At 37.7% G+C, this 22,451-nt stretch overlaps 1 protein-coding gene across 7 annotated transcripts in view; it reads left to right on the top strand.

The window, feature by feature from the left end:
* SPTLC3 (serine palmitoyltransferase long chain base subunit 3) overlaps nt 1–22,451 on the top strand; it is a 151,669-nt gene that overhangs the window by 74,340 nt on the left and 54,878 nt on the right. For 6 of the 7 annotated variants that reach the window (XR_011678496.1, XM_071422386.1, XM_071422376.1 and 3 more), the window contains one exon: nt 21,414–21,605. Coding sequence is in view for 6 of the 7 variants with exons in the window: in XM_071422386.1 (XP_071278487.1) it covers nt 21,414–21,605 (192 nt within the window). In the remaining variant the exon portion in view is untranslated. The remainder of the gene's footprint in view (nt 1–21,413; nt 21,606–22,451) is intronic. The other variant, XM_071422394.1, reaches the window with a different exon arrangement.

Raw genomic sequence — 22,451 nt, 5'->3', positions numbered from 1 at the left:
GTAGCCAAGACTTGTCTGTTGTTACATTTTGGCTCTCAATACATATTTTAACCATGTCTTTTCAGGTTGAAGTCAGAACCTTTGCTTCTTAAATCTGTTTCTTATCCATAACCAAGCAGGAAGTACAGATTCCAAAACAAAAAATATATGTTTGCCAAAATCTACAACTTTTAAAGAAAAAAGTTGGTATTTTTGTTTTTCATTCTAAGTATGATGTTGATACATGCCAAGTCTAATTGCCTTTTGTTAAAATTTGTTTTCAAGTGTTAGAAAATGTACCAATTCCATAATTTGTGTCTATTTTCAGATGTGTATTAATGGTGTGCATAGTGGGAAATGTGGGATATGCTATGAGCACTAGCAAGTTAGCAAAATAATTATGAGGTTGTGTCCAGAGACAGGAGACTTGTGCTTTGGGAATGGAGGTGCACCTTTAATAAAATCTGGTTTCACCTTGGGTTAAACCTATTGTCCAAGAAGAGGTGTAATTTATTACCTCTCTGAAGAGGAATTTATTGACCTCCCTGCATCTCTTACTCACCAGTGAAAGGTAAAGAAATAAAATTGTGCACACTATGACTGTCTTGACCCAAAGATATTCACGATCAAGAAGGGCTTCAGGGAGGCTGTCCTTTGTCCACATGTCTATTGTAAGGTGGGGAGCTGAACAGACTGGCCCCTTGGTGCTCTAGCAGAGGATTTCCTGTTACAGCAGCAGTTTTCAGCATTAAAGTCATGTCTGCAAGATTATTCCACCTCCCTGCCTGTACAAGGTCTTCCAAAGCACACAAGGTCACCTGTTCTTTCCAGCAAAATGTTCTCTGCACTTCATTAGCATCTTGGCTCTTAATAAATTTCTGTTGAGGTGAGAGAAATCTTTTCCTTTTATTGTCTTCCTCATCACCTCTATGATTTGGTAAAGAAATCACAGTAGGTTTTGCACCAGAGATAGATCTCTGGAGATGCAGATTCTTATGCAAGAATTAAAGTCAACAGGCACTCTACTAGTAATAGTAGGACAGTATAGTATGACCAAATATGACAGATCAAGAATGGACCTCTTTTAGCTTCCATCTCATCCCCAACCCAAAGTATCCATTCATTTATACTTTTGAAAATCTTGTATTAATTTCCTTATGCTTCCACACAGCATAATTAAATCAAGCAAGTCAGAAGGTAAAAATTAGCTTTACCTATCAACAGGTAGAAAATATTTTAAATTTGCAGAGATAAGGGGTAACATTAAGAGGTTTTTATGTCTGTGATTCAATATAACAAAGACCTTCAGAATTCTTGCATGTGGGCTGAGAATCGCATGGATTTATTTAAGTAAATTGAAGCATGATTTCAATCTGGTTTTTTGGGATCATTATCAGAGACTTGGGCTTTTTTTACTGTTTCAATGTGTACCTGCTGAGAACCAATGTTGTAAGCTTGGGATTTTGTTATAAAGATGTTAACATCTATAGGAAACAAAATTTCAATCAATGGCAAGTTATGCAGATTCTTAAAACCTCAGGTAGGCATATTTGGTTTTATTCCCCCCTGAACACTTTGTAGGTGTCTGAAATGTATGTGATTGAGGACAGGAGTGTTATATGAGAGGAAAAGCCCCACCCACACAGTTTGAGCTTTCAACATGGTAGCATTATAAAATCTTGGCTGGTTTCCTAAAGAAACAAAATTTATATAGTGATGCTATCTGTCTGTCAACTCCTTAGCAGCTCGTGAACTCATGAGCCATTTTCATATCATCCACTCTTTGCTTTGAGCAGGCTTTTGGACACATGAGAAAGGCCCAGCACCTTCTTTTTCTGAAATAAATAGAAGCTGCAGTTTGAACTCATTCCTCCAGTGACCTGGGCAGTCTGCAGCAGGAAGGAGATTTGACCTATGCTCCAAATAAGAAAGAAGATTCTGTCAGAGTGTTCCTTTATTTTGCATGAAAGCCAACATGAGACACATGTAAAACCCCCACAAATTTATTATTCCCAGAGCTCACACTGCTCTCTTTTTTTCTGCTCTAACTTATTTCTGCATGGTGTGTATCTTACCATTGCATTTCTCAGGAATTCCTTTAGTCCATAAACTTTCTGAGATAAAGACACTTTATTTTGCTCTCTGCTTGTGAAATACTTGGTAAAGATCAGTGTCTATTAAGGGTACCTTTATTCACAGGGATTTTTATCCAAGTGTGCCACTTTTTCAAATATCAGTGATTTGTCAGTATTGTGTAAAGCAGTTGCCCTGTCTCATGTTCTAGCTGATGCTACTAAGTGAGAATGAAGCGTGTTTTGGTGTCATTTCTCATGGGACATTTCTGTTCTACCAGTCTATCTAAGAGATGAAACTTGAGTTCATGTTAAACATTATTGTTTTTCCATAATTCACTTCTAACCCAGTCAGGCATCAGTTCTTCCTCTTTAGAGCAGTCTGATCCAAATCCAGAGGGGATCAGATTTGGAGCTTTGCAGTTCCAAACCCATCATTGTTGTCTGGGTGGTGTTTCTCCTGTTCACAAGGGCTGTGTGATTTCAGTTCACCTCCTGTTGATCAAGTCTCTCACCTGCTCAGCAGCACCATCCCCATTGGAGCTGTGTTTCAGGACACCAGTTTAAAAACAGAAATGCAAACCTCTCACTCTGTGAGAGGTAATTTGTGTGAGCTCAGGCTGGAGGTTGATGGACAGGCATTTTAGAGGGCTTTGAGTACTTCAAGCTTGAAATTAACATGACTATGATGAGAATATTTTATTTTTCAGGGCTACACATAGAATTACTTGAATAGTGCGGAAAGACTCTTAGGCTTTAACCAGATATCCAAGAAGGCTTGTGCCTTTAAAATACAGCTTAAAGAGACTGACAGAGGATAGTTCTCAAACTATCTTCACTTTTCTTTTTTTTATTGAGTGATTTTTTGCTGGAGAAGCTAATCAAAACATCTCTGCACTTCGACACTTCTCAATAAGTAACCACCATGGCTGACTGACAATAATTTGTTCTCAGACTCCACTGTTTGCTGCTTATTCCTATATTTCTTTTTTCTAGCCCTGGACATCTTCCTGATTTATGGCTACATTTCAAGGCTATATTTAATCACTACTGCACAGTATGTGGCATGCTTAGCTGTGCTACATCCCCACTTAGATGCATGGCCAAAAAAAAAAAAAAAGGACATTTTCCACAGGAAAATGTGGAAGGGAATTGCAGGGTTTGCAATGCAATATTTCAGCAGAGGTAACAGAGATGGGCATCAATCATCTGTAACAAATTATATTTGCCAACTGGACCTTGTTGGAATAAGAAACAGCTTTATCTATGAGATTATGGTGATAAAAATATTTACCAAGTCTGATGATAAATCTTCTGACACCATTTCCTGAAACTTGTGGTAGAGGCAAATAAACGAGTGTTACTTTCTATGCTTTTGGATAAAGGAATATTTTTCTTAACTTGAAGCAGATGCTGGAGTCTTGTTTCTTTATTAGCTTCATTTAGCCATGGTTAAAACAAGCTGACACACCAGTGCTTTATCTATTCACATTTGCAAAATTGAATAGGAGTTTGTGATTTTGGAGGGTTTTTCCAGTTGATATTGTTCAACATGTGAGGTTTAGCAGAGCTCATAAACAACAGTGGTTTCACAGTTGAGTAGGTAAAAGCATTAGCAGTGCATTGAAACACTCTGAGTTTTGAAAAGAGAATTCAGTTGGGTGGGGGAGATGGGAGGAATAAAAAAGTGCACACACATGCAAGGCTTTGAAAGGGAAGGATGTCTCAAACGCTGACAGAAACAGGTCTTTATCTATGCATACTGGTCACTTTTGCCTTAGAAAAATTAATTCTCAAGCTACCTGATATCTAATTTACCTAATAATGGTTAGTTTCACATTAAGGGTGATCATCAGCTGGATACAAATCTGCTTATGTCATAAGCATGTTACAACTATAAACAAACACTTTGGTTTAAGTCCCACTTTCTAAGTATGTCTTTCTCAGGCATAAAATGAGACACTCATGGCTACAGCAATTTGTAATTATTTTACAAATTATTTAGTTTTTATTTATGTGGAAAATGCCAATCACTTGTTTTTAAAATTTTAAAAGTTTTATAGTAATAAAATGGTTATAAAAGTAGTAATATAATTAAAGTAATAAAAATTTGGACAATTAGGATTTAGGACAATACAAGACATAAAAACAAAGAGTTATGGACAGTCTGGGTGCCTCTTTCTGGGCAAAATCAGCCCGAAAAAAAGGACACACATTAACAGAGGATTAACCCTTCAAAGCAACAGCCTGTTGCATATTCATACACCTCACCCATGATGCATAAATTCCATTCAAACACAGGATTCTGTCTGGAAGAAGTGTCAGCTTCTTCCTCTGAATCCTGATGGCATCTTCAGGGCCGAGCAAGGTGGGAAGAAGTTCATTTCTTCTGATAATGGAGCAATAAATTCTTTTTCTCTGAAAGATTTAGGTGTCCTGTGGCTGCTATCTCGGTGTGAGTACCTCATTCCTCTCTTTAAAAAAAGTATCCTACACAGCATAGTTTCTATTTTAACATTATAGTTTTGGAATTATCACAAGTCTAGAAACAGCATCACCAGCCACATCCCCTGAATATCCTAGCACTATATTTCTGCTATATAAGGTGTTTAATGGTCAATTAATTTACTGCATGGGTAGTAAAATACATAAACGTGTAAATACGCATTTTTCACAAATTTTTTTAATGTAATATTTAATTATTCAGATGTCAATAGAGGGGACAAGGAATCACAGTTGAACTGTTGCAACTTGTGAAAATGCGCATTTTATGATTGACTTTTCACAAATATTAAAATGAATATTGTATGTGTTGTGTTAGAAAATTATGCTGTCTTAATTTTCTTAAGTAGTGTGTTAAATATAGTTTTAGGTTATAACATAATGTTAAAATAGAAAGTATGCTGTGTAAGATACTTTTTTTTAAAGAGAGGAATGAGGTACTCACACCGAGGTAGCAGCCACAGGATGCCTAAATCTTTCAGAGAAAGAGAATTTATTGCTCCATTATCAGAAGAAATGAACTTTTTCCCGCCTCGCTTAGCTCTGAAGGTGCCATCAGGATTCAGAGGAAGAAGCTGACACTGCCCAGAGAGAATCCTGTGTTTGAATGGAATTGATGCATCATGTGTGAGGTGTATGAATATGCAACAGGCTGTTGCTTTTAAGGGTTAATCCTCTGTTAACGCGTGTCCTTTTTCAGGCTTATGTTGCCCAGAAAGAGGCACCTGGACTGTCCATAACTCGTTGTTTTATTGTCTCGTATTGTCCTAATCCTAATTGTCCAAATTTTTATTACTCTAATTATATTACTATTTATAACCATTTCATTACTATGAAACTTTTAACATTTTAAACCCAAGTGATTGGCGTTTTTCACAAGCTCCTCCTCATTCCCAAGCCCGGCTCAGCTCAATGTGCGTTCGCGAAGGCACGAAGAGCTCTCTCCCGGTGCCAGTGGGGCCAGGCCGGCTGGAAATGAGGGACTCCGATAAAGCAGCGGCCGGACCGGCGAGTCCGGCTGGCTGGGTCGGGCCCGGCTGCTGTCAGCAGCGCTCGCAGGGCGGTGGGGCTCGGCTGCAGGGAGGCGCAGCCGCCGCAGGGAGCGAAATGCGCTGTGAGAACTGGGGCAGGGGCGTGCCGGGGGTGCCGGCGTAGCCCCGGGCCCTGGGGAAAGGCGAGAGGAGGTGAAAGGTGGACGGGCTGAGTCTGCGGCGGGTGAGCTCAGCCGCGGTGACGGCGAGGAAGCGCAGGGAGGAGTGGGGTGGTTCGAGGAGAGGAAGATGGAGATCTGCGAGCAACTGCAGCCTTGAAGGGAATTGTGGAAAAGGCGTATTTTATGATTGGCTTTTCGCAAATATTCAAATGAATATTATATGTGTTCTGCTAGAAAGTTAGGCTGTATTAATTCTCTTAAGTAATGTGTTAAATATATTTTTAGGTTATAACATAATGTTAAAATAGAAACTATTCCATGTAAGATACTTTTTTTTTAAAAGAGAGGACTTGCACTGAGATAGCAGCCACAGGACACCTAAATCTTTCAGAGAAAGAGAATTTATTGCTCCATTATCCGAAGAAATGAACAACTTCATGCCTTGCTCAGTCCTGAAGATGCTGTCAGGATTCAGAGGAAGAAGCTGACACTGACCAGACAGAATCCTGTGTTTGAATGGAATTTATGCATCATGGATGAGGTGTATGAATATGCAACAGGCTGTTGCTTTTAAGGGTTAATCCTCTGTTAACGTGGGTCCTTTTTCGGGCTTATTTTACTCAGAAGAAGGTACCCAGACCGTCCATAACTCTTTGTTTTTTATTGTCTTGTATTGTCCTAAATCCTAATTGTCCAAATTTTTATTACTCTAATTATAACCATTTTATTACTATTAAATTTTTAAACCTTTAAAAACAAGCGATTGGCATTTTTCACAGGAATTTATTTTTGCTTTGTTTTTTGTTCTTCACAAATAGCAAAGAAATAAGACTGTGAAGTGGGTAGCTGCAGAATCACAAATAATTTCACAGCCAGCATGTGTATTGACTCGCATGTAGCACTCAGAAATGAAATACTTTAGTGTTGACTGAAGGTTTAGTTAAAACAGAGCAGCTGCTACTGCCAGCTCTAGTCTATACTCCCATCAGGAATATTATAACTCTTTTGTAACTGTTTGCAATACTTCACTTTGTCTGAGTCTGTAAAAGTGCTTTAATCCATTTTGTCATACATTCTTCAAAGATATACTTCTTAAAAATTTTCTTTCTAGCTCCAAAATCGTAGTATTTCTGGGGAAATGTGGTGTCCTTTGCAGTATGCCTCGTAAGATAGCAAAAGCAGATTTGAGGGCTGTGTGGGACTGAGATGGATCTTAGGAAATGAGGATAGAATTGTAAAGATTTGTGTAGGAATGCCAGGCTTCCACATTATTCTACTGAGATTTGTAACACAGGAAAAAGTTGTTAGCACTTAACTCAAGTTGACTACAGAGACAAAGGAACATATATGGAATTTCAATATAATTCCACTCAGCTTTGCAAACTAAGTGGTCAGATTTTTGGAATGGCTCCCACAGAAAATAATTTCAAAATTCTGTGGTCTGTGATCCTCTCTCTTGACAGTGCAGGAATGCCTGTGTCAAATATTTTCCATTCCTGCCGTGGATTTATTTCCCCAGAGGTTATGTTCTGTTTTAATGTAAATAATCTATATGGTGTGATGCACCTGAGAGAAGATACTTTAAAGATTTTACATTCCATTCCAGTCAAGACCTCTGTAATAATCTGAACCTTAAGCATAATTATCTTTTCTTCCTGTATTTTCCATTATATCTCCACTGCAATGTCTGTTGCATTTTCAGTTCTCTTGGTGTAGGAGCCAACCTTACTCCTTGGCTGATAGAATCCCAGTCTGGAAGGTTCTTATGGCTGATAGATACTCCTCCATTGGTCAGGTTTTTTTAAATGAAATTCTGATCTGTTTTGTTCATTTACAAATAACAGAGGATACTGTATTTTACTCTATGCTGTGGCTTACTGGAATTCTGTCAGAATAAAGCAGAAATGCATTTGTCAAGGCAGACCTTTAAGTAAAGTGCTTAAAGGTACTTTAAGAATCTATGTTTTAGAATATTTGATATGAAGTGATGTCATCTCTTGGGATGCTTTTGTCTGGCTCTTCCAAATTTGGCATGACTTTTTGCTGGTACCTTTTGAGGTCTCTTGGGGAAGCCATTGCATTTCACTGGACATTTCTGTGTCATTTTTACACAACAGCCCCATGGATTGGCTGTACTGAGCACTGGGCTTAGTCTGAACTGCCTTCATCCAAAAGTGGAAACCTTTCATTCACTTCTCTCTTGACCTAAAGCTACAGCTCATAGAGCACTTCAGGGATTAGGCTCTGGAACTGTTTTTCTGGAAGCAAGGTTGATCATTTTTCAAAGTTTCTCTAGGGTCTTGTTCTGGTGCCCCCGGCTGTGCTTCCTGAGTACCAAGTCATGCTTTTTTGGAAGCTCAGACTGCCTTTAGCTGCATTCCCCACTGGGGCTGTGGATTTGCCTCATCACCTGCCGGGGGGGCAGCTCTACCTGAGTTTTGTTCAAGGGCTTCCACTGTCTTCCTTCTAAGCAGAATGCAGACAAAAAAATTATGGTGTAGAAAGTGCAAATAGTATTTTACTGTCTTCCAGCAGCATTAAGAGATTAGCTTTGATCCATGAAAACAAAGAAAAAAGAGGGATGGAAAAAGAGACAATACTATCTAGTATGAATTTGGTCCTCAGAGGGGGATATTCTTGAATTATGATGGTTGTTCTGCATGTCCTGCTTGCCATTCTTGATTTTGTATCAACTGATATTTTTTGCACAGGCTGATGTTATTCCATTGGTCCATAAGGCAGCTGTCAGGATGGGCACTTACAATTTCTTAATTATTATTAATTTCATATTGAGTATGAGAGAAGTGCCCAGCTTTCCCCATAGACTGGGAAAGAACACAAACTCGGGAGTTATCAGAGTATACTAATATTGTTTCAGAATTCACTGTAAAGCATTATGTCTGAAATCTCTAAATACTTCCCTACAGGAGTGTCTCCTTGAACAGATTTTGCTGAGAGTTTCTGTCATGTCAGGTAGTTTGTTGGGTTGTTGGGTTTTTTTCCCTATTGTAGCTCAACTTTATTCATTCTTAATTAACTGATTTCTACCATGGAACAGGATACTGGGATCATTTTGCATATGTGGACATTTTTCACAAGTAAATTATATTTTTCTTTGCTGGATGGTAGGCTGTAAGTATGTAGTTCATCTCTCAGGGGAGTTCCTGGACAAACTAAAGTTGTTGGAGAGAAAACTGGGACGTTTTGTCATTGCTCATTATTTGCCTCTTTGCAGAAATACATTTGTAGCAGTCATTATAGAAGGGCACAACATTTCTCTTATGCTCAGGTTTGTATTTTGGGTTGTTTGGTTTGGTTTTTTTTCTGATGTGGAAGGTAGAGGTAAAACATGAAGTCTTCTGAAAAAAAAGTTTCTTTATCTTCTGTGTGAACTTTTACTGTTAATTTGCTTATCATGTATAAGTTTCAGCAGTAACTTCTCCCTTTCAGAAGTAAGAGACTACTTTACTAGTATTTTAAAATCTTTACATTTTATTGGGCTTTAAAACCACGTTCCATTTACATGAGCCTTCCTTCTGGATTGTGTTGACAAGAAATCAGATTGGTGTCTAGGCATCTTCTGTTGCTCTTGAAACATATCTGGTAGCTCAGGAGAGTGTGTTCTTGATCAGAGCTTCTAGATCCTTCTGGATGACCCTGCCAGTCTTTGCTTTGCCAACTGTTGTTGCTGTATCTCTGTACTTCCCAAATTTGATTGATAAATTTAATTTTAAGCAGTAAGTCTGTATACCTATTTCCTTCTTCCAGCATGTCTGAATCAGAGGTTCTTTCTATCTGCTTATATTTTACCCTCTGAAAATATGTACCAGCTGTTTTTGAAGTTCTCAGTCATTTCTGTTCCACATTTCATGTCATTTAGGAATGTGAGGTAAGTAGGAAAATAGGACATGAGGCTTAAAAGAATTTTGAGATGTTATCTAGTCTATTTCTGCAAATCACTTTTATCCGGGGCTGGTTTTCTACTGGAATATCTTGAAGGCTTTTCTGGAGCCTCTTACCTCATAAGATGTGTCACTGTGTTTTGGGGTTTTGTTAAGACTGACAGCACTGCTTTCTTCTGTCTTCTGATAGACAATATCAGCTTTGACTTCACATAAAATGTCCCTATTAGAGGTTTATAACCACCTTAAACACCTCCATTGCTCTAGATCCAGATTTAACTGATATTATCAGTACAAAGTTCTTTCTAATATCTGATTTAGATCACTTTGGGTGTAATTTAAGCATATTGATGCTTAACAGAGCACAGATTATTGTCTTTCTTTTGCAGTTATCTTTTACAGGTTTGAAGACTCTTAGGCTGCAGTCATTAGGGTTTTCTCTTCTCTTTAAACCAGACAATTCAGATTTGTTCACTCTTTCCTCATAACTCACTTGACCAGACTTTATGCTTCTTTTCCCAGTCCTCTCCATCTGGTTCACCTCTTCTTTCTCAAAAAGCTGGATGGGCACTTCAGCTGAGACCTGCATTAGTACTGCTTAGTAGCTCTAGAGTGGTTTGTCCTTCTGTCCTTAACATGATTTTCTTAAGAGATGGCTGTTTTTTCTCTAACTCCTTTCACTTTTAATGTTGCTTCCTATAGCAATACTTGCTACTCCTATAGCAATACTTGCTTTCTCCTGAAATCTGTGATTCTGCTGTTCCATTTCCTGCTTTTCCTAAGTCCCTTGATTTCTACCATTTTATTATCAGTATAAATGAAAACTTTGAGGTAATACACCATTAATGTCTCCTGAAGTTACTTCCAAAGTGCAGCCATGTTTTGAGTATTGCCTTCCAATTTGCCCCATGGCAGTATGGGAGGAAATAATAATGTAGGTAAGAGAAAGACTTGTGAAATGCCTGTAAGCATTTTTTCCCCACAAGCAGTGATTTCATGTTGTTACATATCCAGCATCTTCCACCACCCTGGAACATCCCAGCTTGCCTACCACATCCTTTCTTTCCAGAGGGGCAAGAGGCAGAATGTGCTGAACCTTGTTCAGACCTAAAGAGATGCTGGTTCATGGGTTATTACAATTGTGCTTGTGTAATTCACTCCAAGAATGGCTAAAGAGCCAAGTTATTGCTGTCTGTCCTTCAGTTCAGGGATTTGGATCCCTTTGCACTGTCAAGATCACATTTTCCTGAAGCTTTTAGAAGAGTTGATATCTTGAAGGTCTAATCAGATTTAATTGACATTACTCTGTGAGCTCAAAAGCTTTAGTAGATGGGTACTTGCAGATAGAGAGGTAATATGAGGGAGAAGGCCATTGCTTTCTTTAAAAAAAAAAAAAAAGGTTAAGAATGTTCAAACACTAATTTTCAACTTTTTTGCTATGCATGTGAAAAGGTGTCTTCCTTTGCTGAAACATCAAAACACTTCAGTCACCCCTTTACCTCAGTAATCTTGTACCTGATTTTTGTCTCTTGAACTTCTCATGTGCTTCTTTTTCCTAACCCTTGTCTTTTCAGCCAAGAACCACAGACTGTAGGTGTCTACCTCTAGGTAGGCATTGATCCACTGGTGAAAATCGGTACCTGGTGGGGTGAGGAATTCCCTTTTTGTCTGTATCTAGGCTGCTGTAAAATCTGAGGAGAGCATTTCTGCAAACCTGGATAGGCACAGAAGGTTCAGAGGAGTGAAAGTCATCAGGTCTCATGTTCAGTGTTATGACTTAGATAATTGCTGGAACAACTTAGAAAGAGCATTTCAGTGTATAATGCACTTAAAAAAAAAAGTATCAATTTATTTCTAGATTTTTAAAATTGATCTTCAAGCAATTGAAGTAAAATGAAATTTTTTGAACTCTGATTGAATTAGTCAATTAATAATAGTTAATTAATATAACAATTAAATAGCAATTAAGAAGTCATATAGGCCAAGATCATCTTTTCCAGTAGTATCAGGCAGAAATTGAAGTTGGTGGGAAGAGGAGAGAGCCTCTTGCAGAACTGCTGTACCTGGAGGCATCCAGTTGTGAGTTTCTCATAGGTGTAGGTGTGGGCACTACTTAACCACTTTTCCTGATAGTTTAAAAAAAAAAAAAATAGCTAGAGCAGGATGTTACTGCTTCTGTAGATTTTTAGGTGAAAAAAAAAAAAAGGTAATTGGCTGTCACTGGTTAAACTATGTAGCTTTTCTACATTAGGAAACAAGCTGGTGAATCTGAGTTACTCTAGACTGGGGTTGTCTGAGGACACTTTGATGATAGGTGGGTTGACAGCCTTCATTGTGTTGTTAAATTAAATGGTGCAGAGATTTGATCACATGTACCGGTTGTGATGCTGGCTTTGGTGTAGGACAACTGGCTTTAATTAGCCATGGTCACTGCTACCAAGTTGCCTAATGATTGGCTAAATGAGTTTTTGTCTTCTTGCTTAAAACATCTTTTATTGTGTTTGAAGGTGTCAAGCTATTAATTTTCCTGACATGTTCATAAGGATGGGTATTGTCTTCACCTTCCTTGAAATCTTCTGTCCTACAAACCTATGTGCTATGCCTTAACTGAATTTATTCTGAGTCTTTTTTCACCCTAGGGCTCTCTTTTGATGCTGAATTCTTATCCCAACTCAGAGGTGGTCCTTGCCTACCCAGATGGTCATCCTCCTACTGAGTTTTTAATCCCCCTGTCTGTCAAGCTAGCAGCACAAATTTGATTGCCTCTTTCTCAGCTGTTCATGAGAAATTCTGCTTTCTCTGTTGGGGATTTTTGCTATGGAATTTCTTATCTCTCTCGCTCCTCTCCATCTCTGGTATGTCAAGATATTTGTATTTAAATATCATTTCAAAGTAGTTAATTACCTTGGAGGAGGTAGCATAAATCCAGCTAAACTGATTGCATTAACAAGATTGGCAATGACTTTCTCTTTCATCACATTTTTGAAATATGCTATCATACTCCTTGCAATCATAGGAATGTCTTGGAAGGCACACAGTTTCAGCTTTACTTGTGCATAACTCTCAGAATCAGGAAAATAATGTGCAAATTATCCTGATGATATGCAGCTTTCAGGTAAGAAGTGTGAATACATTTGTCCTCCTTTAACAAGGTTATTGTGCCTTCCAGAAGTCTTTATCCAAACTGGTGCTATACTCTTAGGAGCTAAGAATGGCCTGAGACTGGTTCTGTATGTTTATTTGGCATGATCCAGCATCCATGGCCACTTCCATTCTGATAGGGAATGTGTGTTAAACTCATTATTAAATCTATGCAAAATCCTGGCCCTGTTTGAAGCTCTTGTGCCATATAATGGGGAAAGGTCAGGGATCCAATGAGGGTTCATTATGCTAGTTACAGCAGAAGATGAAGCATTTTCTCCACAAGGGAATTTTGCATGAAGAGGAATCTGATAGCTAACTAAAACATTTTCTGGTCAAAGTCACTATGTAGGAAATTTGTAGGAGTTGGTGGATTGCATCATGTTGGTATTAACTCAGAATCCACACTGGGCAAAATCACTAGCAATCTGGTTAGCATATCTTGAGAATCTTTACACTATTACAGTCTTCATCCCAATAAACAATTTCATATCAAAAATGTATGTGATATCCATAGGATTAATTTCTAAATGCTAGATCACTTCTGATAGCAGATCGTCACCAGTCATGTGCAGAAACTGGCAGCCTTTGAAGTGATGCCATTCATCATTATAATCTTGTTTGTTTGTATATTTTTAAAGCCAAAGCCATAGGATTTGGATGATCAGGAAATATTCTGATGCAGCTAAGCAGTGTAACTGCTGTAACTTACCCTTAGCCTTGGAAATCATAGCAAACACTGCAACTTGACACCACCAACTGCGTGGGGATTGCTGTAACCCAGATGTTTCATCCACTTCTCTCTGATTCCACAGGCCTGACTTTCTGCTCTGTAATTGCTGTGAGGTTAGGAAATACCTTTTAGTGTCTGTAAGTATTTCTCTGGGTAGTGAACTTCATTGTTTTGTCTGTAATAATTTAAAATTATTAAGCTCCATCTTTGCCCTCATGCCTTCCTATTTACATTGAGTCACTTTGAAGTTTCTGGGAGTAATAGGAGAATTACAGCTGTATAAGACAATCATGTTACTTTTTCTTTCTAGTGTTTCTTACTATTGCTTGAATGTACAAATGTAAAGCCATTGGGAAAAGAGTTTGCTGTGCATTTTTTTTTTATCCCCTGTGTACTGTTATATCCAAGTGCCTTAGTTATTTGGTATTGGGGTGTAGCTGTTATGGTTTACATTGCAATTTATGAACCTTGAAGTTCAGAATAGTGTTTTCTATGATTTTTCTCCCCTTCACCAGATTGCATTTTCATGGTTTGCAACTGGGTTTTGTCCTGAGTCTGTGTGCATCAGTCTAAGCTTCTGTGCTATAAAGAGTTACAGGTGGCTTTTCTTTTGACAAGCACTGTGGACATTCTGCAATGTGCAGTTCTGCCTGCTGGACTAAATTCATGCAAGATGAAAACACCTGCTGATGGTTTCTGTAGGTTTTGCAAAAATTGCACACAGAAGGTAGTTTCCTAATAGGTGAAATTAAACATTCATTGATGGTGGAGTGCATGCTGCCTGTAATAATGTTTGCAGTGGTAGAATTTCTGATATATCATATAAGACAATTAATATAAATATCTTAATAAAATCTTACAAAACTAAGATAAAATGTGTACTTTCTGAGTTCATATTTCTTCTTGTTTGGAACCCTTGCCACTGTTGAATGTTCTTCCTGAATGTTATTTATGAGAAAGTCTTCTGCATCCTCCCAGCCTCCTATATTGCAATCAAAAGTTTCATTTTACCATCAGAGTAAAGTGTTAGCCTGAAAATTATACCAAATGAGTATTTTTATCCTCATTACATAACAGCAGTTCACAGTATAGTCTAATGTGTTTGTCATTCACATCTGTATTTTCATAGTATTAATGTCATAGTCAGCATTGCAAGACTTTTGTATTTGATGCTGAAAGAGTTGCTGCAAGATTAATATGTTGTAGTTTATTTTGTGTTCAGCTGAAAAGATTAGGCAAGTCTGGAAGGTGAAGATCCTGTCTTTTCATACCTTTGTGGTGTTTGCCTCTAGTGTGCTGTCTTGAAGAAAGGCTACAAGTTTTTAGTCAGCAATTAGATGACAGTTCATTAACAAATGAAAAGCCTGATGCTTGTGAAAATGTGGTGAAGACCCATCCTTCTAACAAACCTCAAACAGCAGAACAAGCTGCATTTAATAGCTGTTTACAGGGAGTGAACTTCTTAGAGTTTCTGAATTGTTAAATCCTAAATCTCTGCAAGTTCAAGAGTACCTGGTTTCCTAAGTTATTTTAAGGGTGTCCTATATTTCCTAAACCTTCTGGACTCTCTTGGAGATTTTACTCTTAGTCTTTATTGATTGTATTACTACCAGGTGTATATTTTTTCTTGAAACTTCAGTAGAAATCAATCATCAGTCTAAACAAGGATTCTGCAGGCACACTAATAACAACCAAAGCTTTTTTTGGCTTGGTTGCTACTTGTAGTTTGTGTTGTAGCCACTTTCTTGTGGCTTTTCTCACATTGCAAGAGGCAGTGACCTTCATTTTAGCATTTATAAGTTAATTTCTAAGTTAGAAACTTATAAGTTTCACAACTACTTTTAATTTAAATCTTGTTTTTATAGTTCAGTAATCTATGAATTCCCCACATAGCTATTTTTGGTTTATGGTTTAGAAACTTGAGCCTATAAGATCTGAAATGCGTTGTTACAGAAAAGAAATCATTCATTTAAAGTGAAGGATATCACTGCCAGTAGGTGGGGAGATTTATGAAGTAATCTAAATTTGTGTCAGTAGTATATTCATTACAGGGAACTTCTGCTTTCATAATTTCAATTTCCTTTTTTTTCTCCTGGGAACTGCACACAATCACCCAGATTCCTCCAGTGTCTAATGGATTCCTAAGTGATTTTGGGAAAATGTAGTAATTGTGAGAGTCAACATGGTGAGTTTGCAAAGAACCTGACAGTTTTATTCTTTGGGACCCAGCTCTCTGGTGACAATGATCTATAGGAGAGAGATTTGCACACCAGACCCTTAAAATTGTGACTGTCCAGTGGCAAGTGCTAAGTGGGATTCAGCTGGACCATGCCTTTCTTTGGCTGAAATGGAATCCTGTAGTGCTCCAGAGGATTACAGGCCTCTGTAGATCCTGTCACTCATTTATGTCATTATTTATGGAGATATTTATATTCTTCCCCATGTGGCTGTCTCACACATCCTAGGATATCTAAAATCATCTACATTTAGGGTCCTGTCCCAGATGCTCTTCAAATGCTGGGGGGAAACATCTATTTAGAACCAAACTGTCTGCAAGCAATCAGATGTTGCATTAGCAGTTATGTCTATCCTCCCATGGGTTGTTTTGTTTTTGGTTTTTTTTTTTTGCTGTAGGAGCACAGTGTCCTAATTTGCTGAAGATTTCACTCTCATCTTGTAGGTCTGTCAGATATTGAGCAAACATGGCTGTCACTGGGTTCACAGTTTTCAACACCTCTCTCTTCATATGCATATCTGTATGGGAAGCATTATGGAGATCAGTCAGCTTGCATTGTTTTTTAATAGATTGTATAAAAAAACTTGATAAAATCTGATCCAGAAATATACATAAAGTTACATCCACCTCTGGATCAGATTTTATTCCTGGCAGGGAACTTTTATTTAAAGACAAAGACTTTATTGTTCTTGCAGTAGTTTTATTTCAGGGATATACTTATCTGCTCCTACTGCTGCAATATTGGAAGTGGATGTAATAGCAGGAGAATATTTAATTAGACTTGTTGTCTCTGTAGGACAGATTTGCATGAAAACATGGGGTTTTGGGGCTCAGTTTCCTTGATACAGCTCCACTCACCCAGCATACATGGCTGCCTCTTGGCTGGGGAGTTACTCATGGCCAGCACACAGGTTTGGTACTGTGGCACTCTGTGCTGTTCAATTCTTCATTCTCCCCTTGATGCAAATTTGGCTCATGCCAATCAGCACAATTCCAAGGGCTGCAGGACCTGAATGCAATGAAAAATTATCTCCTAATTTTAACAGTAGTGTGAACAAATATTTAAGTATTATTCATGCTATTGCATAGCTATCATTTTTTTCTTTGCTAATGAAAATATATAAAATGTATATTGTAACTATTACTTGTAAAGTTGTTGCCAGAAGTAAGTTTAATAGACTTCAAGATGAGTTTACATTATTGTTAGAGCAAACTATTTCAATTAAAATTGAAATTTTAAATGTGTCCCTTATATTTAGTATTTTATACTGATGTCCTTTCTAATAGCACTCTGAGATTTGTTGTGAGAGTTGATTTCTCCATTTGAAAAACTGAAGGCATTTTGGAAGGGGTTCTTCATTAGGAGAGAGTTTTGAAATCCTACAGCTAATGGGAATATGGGAATCTAAGAGGTATTGCACTTAAAGCTGACTTTGCTGCTTTGCCATCACTCCTGTGGATTTCCTTGGCATCAAAATCTTGCTGCAAGGAATTCTCTTGCTGCAGTATCTCTCTGAAAACCAGCTAAGCAGAGGATCAGGAGGATCAGCACACAGAAGTTGCATATCCTGATTGCACTTTTGGTTTCCAAGAAGCTGATGAAATCCTAGACTTGTAAAACTCCTTGGTAAAACATCCATTCTCTCTGAATTTCACCCATTGCCTTTCTGTGTTGAGTGTCTTTATGTTGCATTTGTGCCTAGAAGGTAAATGAACTTTGTGGCAGGCCACTGGGAAACTATTTTAATTTGAGATGCCAGCAGAATTTTTTAAAGCAAGCCAGTAAATTGTGGATTAATGTATCCACAAGAGGTATTTACTCAAGATTTTTAAAGGAAGACAATGATGAAGTTGCTGAGTAACTCTGGGCTGCTGTTTATGTTGCCCTTTTTGCAATTTTTTGAGAAATTAGGGGTTACAAATAAACAGTTTTTGAAAAGCTAACGAGGGAAATGCAGGGAATGGAGTCCCCCAGGGATTACTCTTTGGACATGTGCTCTCATATTTTCATTAGTGGTGTGGAAAAAGGGGTGAGGAGAAATAGATGACAATATGTGTTGACAGTACAGAATTCTTCAGGTTGCTGAAAAAATAGGTCTGAACAACAAACACTGGAGAAGTTTCTCGTTGGTAGTTTGTATAATGTTGACAAAAGATCAGAAAAAAATTGCAGGTGTCTAAATAAAAACCAAATAATTAATTGGAAGGGAAAATTGTCCCCAAAATGCACAAACAGCAGTGTTCTATAAATTTGGTCTTTTTGCAACTGAGGAGGGATATATGTAATCATAAGAGGTGAAACTGTAAACTGTGGCAAGGAGGCAAATAGAATGTTAACAGTCTTTAAAAAGCAACAGAAAAGAAGACAAAGCATCATTTGCAGATGTATAAATCCCTACTGTGCCCTCAAGTGGGGTATGCAATTTTATTTCTCATCCTCTCCATCTCAAAAAGGTTTTATTGATTTTTGCAGAGTGAAGAGAAAGTTGAGCATGAAAATATAGAATTTATATATTTATTTTTTGGAGTTTAAATCCATGTAAGGACACGGAGACTGGACTAGAATTATATAGATTAGGATTTTTCTAGGTTGGGAAGAGACAAATGGAGAGGCAGAATTTACTAAAGTATAGAAAATTATGAGTTGTGTAATTGACTGAGTAGGAAAGCACAGCAGTCAAAGTAAACTGTCACAACACTGTCAGGTAATTTCATTATAAAAAAGGAAACACATTTTTACAGATGAAATTAATTATCAAAAGTCACAATTTATCTCCCCAATATTTTTAGGTTCAAAAATGATGAACACATTCATAGTTATCCCCTGATGACTGTTACAAGGTGATAAGACAATCTTAGAGTCATAAAACCTCAAAGCCACCAATTGCTAAAGTTGGAAGGATTTATATGTTTTTTAGAATCTTTGCCCAACCAATTGCTACAGTTTAAGGTATGGAGTAGAAAATGTTCTGTCTACTGCTGGTGTTATTACAGGTAATAAGACATAATTCAGCAGAGCAGCTGCTGTGTAATGGTGTGACTAATGATCTCTGAATGGTTTCAGGCATTTGTAGGAAATCTGCTGTATTTGATTTCAGTGCCAGCAGCAGTTGAATTACATCTCCCTTCACTGTATTGCTGCTGTTCTAAAGCACAGTCTACAAATCCACCTCCTTCCTCTGAGATAAAACTTTATGATAACATAGAAAAAGTCAACAGTAATGTAGTGCAAAATGACAGCCATTGCTTCACTGACCAATTCAGCCAATTTAGACTGGCTGAAATTGAACATCCACATGATATTCACTCAGTCACTCATGTACCCCATGCTTGGATCAGAAATGCTGCACAAAAACATCCCCACTACCACTCTCCCACTCTCCAGAAGCAGCAAATCCACTTGTTTTGATTATTCTTTCTTGAGGCTCTCTGTTTAGTTATTTGTTGGACTCTAGGGTTGGTTTAAATACTCTTTGTTTTCCTCACTTTATTTTTAGACAAAGTGTCACTGTGTTTTCTGAATTTGTTCTCCCAACCTTATACCAACTGTTTGAAGACTCTTGGGTTTTGTCCTTCATGGTCTGAAGAATGTGGGTCAGATCTGGCTGCACACTCTTCATACTTCACTGCTATCTATGCTTGTTCCTTCCAGCTGTTTGTGTTCAGGACAGTGACAGTGGTTACCTGGTTAAATACTGTGTCACACTGACTGCATCAAATGGCACCTGCTGAAATGAGAGTTCCACAACAGCACAGTTTTATTGTGGAAGAAGGATGTTACAGTGCAGAAGTCTGATAGGAGCCTTCCTGTCCCTTCACCAATAAGGTTTACAGCAATGAAGTATTTCTTAATAAAATCAATAAACAGAAACATCATAACTCTCTCCTCCAGGCTCAGGTGCATTATCACATCATCATAGCTTGATGCCAATTGATTCAAGAACATCAAACTACAATGCCACTTGAATTTCCACAGATGACCATAAACATGCTTTTAGCCCATGGCAAATGTAAAGTAATAGGACTGAGCTTAATCCTTTCTGAAATATTTGCTTTATCTCATCACTATGTGCACACAGCTGTTGTGACTCATGTGAAATTTGACTTCACCGTGTATTTAACTCATACTCATAAAATGTTTTTCATGGTAAATAGGTTGCCCTAAAAGAGCAATTAGCTTGAGGTAGGAGTGCATGTGTATTATTTCTTCAAAGGTGTTCCCTCACATGGTGAGAGCCAGTCCTGCATTCCTTTTCCCTTGCAGGGCAGTAAGTGTTTCCAAAGTCTAAATATGTTTCTGTTCAGCCCAGCCAGCATTTTTTTTTCTTTTTTAAGTTTCCTTAACAGCCTTTCTATTTTTCTCTTGTGCCCAACAATGCTTTTTTTATTATTATTATTATTATTTTACTTTCTTTTTCTCCTCCAAAACCATTGGGGAATCCAGTGATTGGACCAGCAAATTACAACAGAAATCTAAATCCTGTGAGGGTAAAGACATTTTAATGCAATATGAAGATCAATAATATTCTGTCCTTACAAGTATAGTTAATTGGCAATTGTTCTTGATATGAATATTCTATTTCAGCTTGCTACATTACATAACAAGGTAATCTACATTTTTAGTTCATCCTTCCCACAGGCAGAAATGTATTAATGGTATTTCTTCATATGCTGGCAGTTTTGCTTTATAATATGTCAAAATATATGTCGTGGGTATTTGTTTGGTTGGTTTTGGCTTTTTTTAACAGGGCACTATTTTTTTCTGGATTGTGTTTTGTTAATTTTGGATTAGCAGATTGGCTGTTACTAGACAGTAACTGTAAAGGTTACCATGTTTTGCAGAAATAAGGGAGTTACCACTCTTCCAAAGAACAGTCTAATGGGCCTATTGAATATGGCAACTGAAAAACTTAGCTTCTTTAATTTGAAAAATTAAATCTTGATATATTTTAATGACAAAATATTTTGTCCACACACTTGTAAATTTCTAGAATTTGCTCACAATGGGATCACTGATTCCAACCAGCAAGGCTGTCTGTGTGTCTGCTTAGGTTTTTTTCTTTACTTTTCCTCTTCTCTATTTTGTCTTAAGTAGCCTTAGAATTAGGGGAGATGTTACTGAAAATAGGATTAAAAGCATTTGTGAAATCAGAACAGAAGCAGAAGGCAGGGATCATAACTGCTTTGGATACTCTCTCAGGTCTGGAGAACATCACAGCAAAGCTGCCCTGGTTTAGGCAGGATTTGTTTTATATAGGTTAGTTGCTGCAATGGGTTGGTTACTCAAGACTTCCAGAAGCAGTCAGGAATAGTGTAGGTGAGCTTTTAATGCTGCCCTTCCCTTTTTATAGCGCTCTCTTGCAAGACAGAGTATTGTGGTTTCCATTTAATCACCTTTGAAATAATTGTCCAATTGCACAATAATACACAGCCAATCTTTCATAAGTTTCATATGTTTCAAAATAGACAAGGGAGTGGTGTTGAAGACACCTGCAGCTGAGGACATGAGAGGAGGGAAAATGGAAGATACTTGTAGTGGTCAGTGGCAACTGCAGTGTTAAAGGTCCTCCTCTTTAGCTGATCTATAGTGTGAGGTCTAAATGTCTCTCCTTAGCACAGAAAAAGGTTTGCCCCAAGGTCAAAGCTTTGATGAGATTAAATGTATTAATCAGAAATTTCTCTTCTGTTTTTTCAGAAGAATGGAGTATCAAACGGAACCCTCTACAAAAAAACATTTATTGAGCACTTTGAACAGGCACCAATGTATGTTGCAGTTTTTACTTTCGTGGGGTTTGCAGTGGGAACGATATTTGGCTACCTGCGAGATTTTATGAGAGCCTGGGGACTAGAAAAGCGTAACATTGCTGCGGAGAGAGAACAACAAAAAGTATGTATGAAAAAGTCATTCTGTATCCACAGCTGAGATTTCCTCTGGTTGCAAGTGATTACAGCAATTTGTGAGAGTTACAAGGCAGACAACTTTCATTTTACAGAACATTGCACAGGGGTGAGAGGAGTGACACACCCTGCCAGTGGAGTTGTATGCATGTGTATGATTATGTACCTACTTTTATGTAAAATCATCATTTTTACCCAGGGACATGTTCACCTCATTCTAAGAGTGCCATAATACTCTCAGCAAAACAGAATCTCAGTTTATTAAGTCAATCCATAGAAAAAGAAAATTCATAAATGCCTTATTGTTTAATATATCATCTTTCCAAATCTCTTCAAACCCAAATTTTCCTTTGTCCCATCTGGCTATCTTATGCTGTCTTTCACTGTAAGTTCTAATTTTGTTATAATTGAATTCTTGTAACTCCCAACATTTTTTCACCCCATACAGTTCCAAGTGAAACTTGCATTTTAGCAAGACCAACTGCCTTCCAACTTTGCTTAAAATTTTTTGTTCCTCCTCCTTCTCTGTGCAGTTTGATTCATCATTTATGGTAACACCTGGCATAATGAAGGAAAAACATGAGGAGTTTTACTGTTTCTCTTGCAAATAAAACTCCTGAAATTGTTTCCTGTTTTAGATTTTGAAATATCACTTTCAATTCACTTCATGATCTGGCCATTTGTTAATTCCAGTTGTGCCAGTTAAATTTTTTGTCCTTCACTATGGATTACATGTTTATTTAATTTTCCCACAGATGTTAACTGCGTGCCATGTTATTTTATCTGTTTATTGTATGCAGTGCTCAACATGGATATGTGTTGCTGCTTCATATAA

Source organism: Agelaius tricolor, unplaced genomic scaffold (genome assembly GCF_023055355.1).
Source record: "Agelaius tricolor isolate 1412-34295 unplaced genomic scaffold, bAgeTri1.0.p SCAF_1, whole genome shotgun sequence".
In the NCBI taxonomy this organism is placed as follows: Eukaryota; Metazoa; Chordata; class Aves; order Passeriformes; family Icteridae; genus Agelaius; species Agelaius tricolor.
Note: the sequence above shows the minus strand (reverse complement) of the source record. Positions and strands in the feature narration are given on the sequence as shown.